The sequence below is a fragment of the Urtica dioica genome, chromosome 1 (assembly GCF_054948205.1).
Source record: "Urtica dioica subsp. dioica isolate 48M chromosome 1, U.dioica_male_clone48M_v1_H2, whole genome shotgun sequence".
NCBI classification, from domain to species: domain Eukaryota; kingdom Viridiplantae; phylum Streptophyta; class Magnoliopsida; order Rosales; family Urticaceae; genus Urtica; species Urtica dioica.
In genome coordinates, this window is record NC_142756.1 from 9,482,450 (window position 1) to 9,487,397 (window position 4,948).

The following is a 4,948-nucleotide window of genomic DNA, read 5'->3' on the forward strand; positions in this document are numbered from 1 at the left end:
GCTGTCGGCCGCGTTCATCAAACACTACTCAATGCTGGTGGAAGATGATGCGATCATGGCGGATCTATGGAACACTCAACAGGCCAGAGACGAGACCTTGAAAAGCTTCATGACAAGGTTCAAAACCGTCATGTCAAAAATCCCTTCCGTAGAGGGAGAGTCGGCTCTGAACGCTCTAAAAAATGGACTATGGCACGAGTCCAGATTCTGAGAAGAAATGACCGTGAACAGACTGCCCACCATCGAAGATGCAATTCACCGCGCTTCGAACTACACCAAAGCTGAGGAAGAAAGGGCCCTCATATCAAAGAAGCATAACCCAAGGAAAATCCCCTCTATGACACCTGTTCCGGCCATGACTAGGTCACCCGGGATGAGACCTTACTGAAACAATGAATGGAGGAAGCCTCCGAGTGTCCCGGAGCACGCCTTTAACGTGAACGATGAAGGAGTTCCCGAAGGAAGCACCCCGAAATGGCCACATGACAAGAAAAAATACTTCGACTTCCACAAAAACTACGGGCACGACACTCTGGACTGCGTCGTGGCCCGAAAAGTACTTATCGAGAAGTATAAAAATGGAGAGTTAAAGAACGTCGACCTGGGGCCACCACCCCAGAAGAAGGAATTTAACAACAACAGAACCCGAGGAAATCCCTCCCAAAAAAGAGGAAGAGCAAAAGAGGACGACAACGACGTCTCCCAAGCAAAACCCCGGATCGACTACATCATGAGAGGTTCAAAATTCTGCAGGGATAGCATAAATTCGATTAAGGCACACCAACATCGACTTAGAGGAGCGCTGAGGTCACCTGGGTGCCAAGAGGAAGAAGATGCCACGATCTCATTTAGCGAAAACGTTACTAAAAGGCTATACGGGCCCCATGACGACGCTTTAATTATCGAACTCGAAGTGGGTAACTGCGTAGTAGCCAGAATCTTGGTCGACGGAGGAAGCTCCGTGGATGTTATATTCAAAGCCACTTTGGATAGAATGAACATCGAGGAGGCTGAAATCGAACACAAACCCAACCAGCTATCAGGATTTAATGGAGAAGTGACACCTTCTCTAGGAATCATTGAACTCCATGTACGGGTTGGAGACGTAAACCGGATGGTCGAATTTACCGTTCTCGATTGCCCGTCCCTGTTCAATGCTATCCTAGGGAGACCTTGGATACATGGGATGAGGGCGGTACCATCAACTTACCACATGTGCGTGCGATTTCCGACCCCCAACGGGATACAAGAAATCAGAGGGAGCCAAGAGGCGTCCCGAATTTGTTATATGAATAATCACAAAAGGATCGTCGAAAAACCCCGGCCAAAAGAAAATGATTCGGAAGATCCAACTAGCAAAGAAGCCAGCGAGGGCCAATAGCAATTAATGAACATCGGGGACGAAATCACCTTCTCGCCTCCGAAAGAAAGTTCAGAGGAAAAAGATGAGCCTAGTGCGGAGTCAGTAACACAGATTCATATAGACAGAACCGACCCCGAAAGATGTGTAGGCATCGGAGCCAAGTTGAAAGGAAGCATCCGCCGAGAACTAATAGCGTTCCTAAAGAAGAACAAGGGAACATTTGCATGGACGACAGAGGACATGCCAGGCATAGACCTCGAAATCGCCGCACATCAACTCAACGTCGACCCCAGTTACAAACCTGTGAAACAGAAGCGTAGGAAACTCGGCCCAGAAAGAGCTAAAGTGGTCAACAAAGAAGTAGACCGCCTCTTAAAATCCCGTTTAATACGCGAAGTAAAATATCCCGATTGGCTCGCCAATACCGTCGTCGTCAAGAAAAAGAACGGTAAATGGCGCGTATGCGTCGATTATACCGATCTTAATAAAGCTTGTCCTAAAGACAGCTTTCCTCTACCACACATAGAACGCTTGGTGGAAGCCACCGCCGGTCATAAAGTCCTGTCATTCATGGATGCATTTTCAGGATACAACCAAATCCTGATGCATCCCAACGACCAGGAAAAAACCGCTTTCACAACCGACAAAGGTATCTATTGCTATAAGGTGATGCCCTTCGGGCTGAAAAACGCATGAGCCACGTATCAACGCCTAGTGAATAAAATGTTCGCCGACAAGATAGGAACAACGATGGAAGTTTATATCGACGACATGTTAGTAAAATCACTACAAGAAACGGACCACGTCTCACATTTAGAGGAGTGTTTCAAAGTCCTAAACAATTACCAAATGATGTTGAACCTGTCCAAATGTACCTTCGGGGTATCTTCTGGAAAATTCCTCGGATACATGGTAACTCAGAGGGGAATTGAAGCCAACCCGGACCAAATACAAGCGCTCCGAAATTTACCTTCCCCCCAAAACAAAAGAGAAATCCAGAGGCTAACCGGGCGAGTGGCAGCCCTTAGCCGATTCATCTCTCGGTCAACCGATAAATGTCTTCCTTTCTATAAACTCCTAAGAGGAAATAAGAAGTTCGAATGGACAGAAAAATGCGAAGAAGCGTTCGAACAACTAAAACAATACCTAGCCAAACCCCCAATCCTAGCCACACCAGAAGTAGGGGAACCACTATACTTGTATGTCGCCGTATCGCACACCGCGGTCAGCGGAGTACTCGTCAGAGAAGAGCGAGGAGACCAGAAACCTGTATTTTACATCAGTAGATCACTCGTTGACGCAGAAACAAGATATCCGGCAATGGAAAAATTAGCATTGGCCGTCGTCACAGCAGCCCGAAAGCTACGACCATAATTCCAATCCCACTCGATAGTCGTAATGACCACTCAACCTTTACTATCATTCTTACACAGCCCCAATCAATCAGGAAGATTAACAAAATGGGCCATCGAATTAAGCGAATACGACATCGAATATCGCATAAGGACATGCGCAAAATCACAAGTTCTAGCCGACTTCCTCATCGAGCTCCCCGCAAACGAAAGCGAAACCACGGCAAGCACCGGATGTTGGACCCTTAAAGTCGACGGTTCCTCCACAAAACAAGGGGCCGGAATCGGGATACATTTGGCATCGCCACATGGAGAAATAATCGAACAATCCTTCCGATTGGATTTCACCGCCTCAAACAACGAAGCCAAGTACGAGGCACTAATCGCGGGACTACGCCTGGCAAAAGCTGTAGGAGCAAAATCCGTGTCCGCCTTCTGCGACTCACAACTCGTCGCAAACCAAATCAGCGGAGAATTCGAAACAAGGGATGAGCGTATGGAGGCATACGCACAATTAGTAAAAGAGATGACAAAACAATTCGAAAAATTCGAATTAACCCGAATTCCTAGAGGAGAAAATACCACAGCTGACGCCCTCGCCGCCTTAGCTTCACAATCAGATCCTGCCATAAGCCGAATCATACCGGTCGAAGCAATAAAACAATCTTCCATCACTACCAAAAGCGCGAGCATAATGGTAATAATAGAAGATGGGGACTGGAGAAGGGATATAATCAGATATATATCCGAAGGCCACACCCCGACAGATAAACAATTGCGCCGAAAACTAATCAGCCAAAGCGCAAGATTCTCCATAATAGACGGAGTGCTTTTCAAAAGAAGTTTCTCCGGAGTATACCTGCGGTGTATAGGAAAAGATGAATCCAAACGCATCATTTCCGTAATACACGAGGGAGAATACGGGAACCACGCGGCCGGAAGAGCTCTAGCCGTTAAAATAAAAAATCAAGGGTACTTTTGGTCAACCATGGTCGCCGACTGCGAACAACATTCATGGAAATGCGACCAATGCCAAAAGCATGCCCCAAATATCAAACAACCAGCCGAAGAACTATCCTCCATATCCGCTCCGTACCCATTTCTAAAATGGTCCATGGATATCGTCGGCCCCCTAGCCACAGCACCCGGAGGGCTGAAATTCCTCCTTATAACAACAGACTATTTTTCCAAATGGGTAGAAGCCGAAGCATTCGTCTCGATAAGGGACGTGGACGTAAAAAAATTTATTTGGAAAAACATAATCTGTCGACATGGAGCGCCGCAAGAAATGATCACTCATAACGGCGCACAATTCATATCAAAAGAATTCCGACGATTCTGCGCAGCAGAAGGAATCACTTTACGATTCTCGACGCCCCGATACCCGCAAGGGAACGGACACGTTGAGGCTACCAACAAAACAATCGTTGGTAACCTGAAAAAGAAACTACTAGCCAAGAAAGGACGATGGGCTGATGAACTCCCCGGAGTACTTTGGGCCTACCGCTCGAGTCCGCGAAGGCCTACTGGGGAAACCCCATACTCCCTGGTCTACGGAGTCGAAGCAATACTACCCATTGAACACGAAATCCAAACAATTCGCACCATGTACGCGAACGATCACGAGGAAACTAACAATAAAATGCTATGCGACTCCCTCGATTTGACAGACGAAAGAAGAAATCGAGCTCTAACGCACATGAGTTTATACCAACGATCAATCGCCCGATACTACAATAAAGGAGTCAACTTCCGAGAATTTCATACGGGAGATCTCGTATTGAGGAAGGTGTATCAAAACAGAGCCGAAGAAAATGCAGGAAAATTGGGAGCAAACTGGGAAGGACCATACCGAGTCTCAGAAATCCCACGAACAGGCGTCTACAAGCTTGAAACGCTCGACGGTATCCCAGTACTCAGATATTGGAATATCATGAACCTAAAGAAATATTACTGTTAAAAAGTAATATCACAACAATCGAACTACGTAATGGCTTGATCCCAAACATGGGTACGTAAGCAGCCTTGAGACAAGGTTCAGCCCCCACCTCACATAAACGAGAGAAACTTGAAACGAACAAGTTCGATTCAGATCAATTCGCCAAACGCGACGGATTCGACTTACACCCGCAAATGAACACACCTAAGGCTTCGTTCATGCGTAGTGTACGATAAATTACTATAAACCTAACTCAAGAGCAAAGGAAGACGACGAGTTTTGGTTCGGAAAAGG

At 46.6% G+C, this 4,948-nt stretch overlaps 1 protein-coding gene across 1 annotated transcript; it reads left to right on the top strand.

The window, feature by feature from the left end:
- Positions 1-217: 217 nt before the first annotated feature.
- Positions 218-1,381, top strand: LOC149407073 (uncharacterized). Its single transcript, XM_089618495.1, has 2 exons — positions 218-346; positions 407-1,381. Exons 1-2 carry the CDS (start codon positions 218-220, stop codon positions 1,379-1,381), a joined length of 1,104 nt encoding a protein of 367 aa, XP_089474621.1.
- Positions 1,382-4,948: the final 3,567 nt, after the last annotated feature.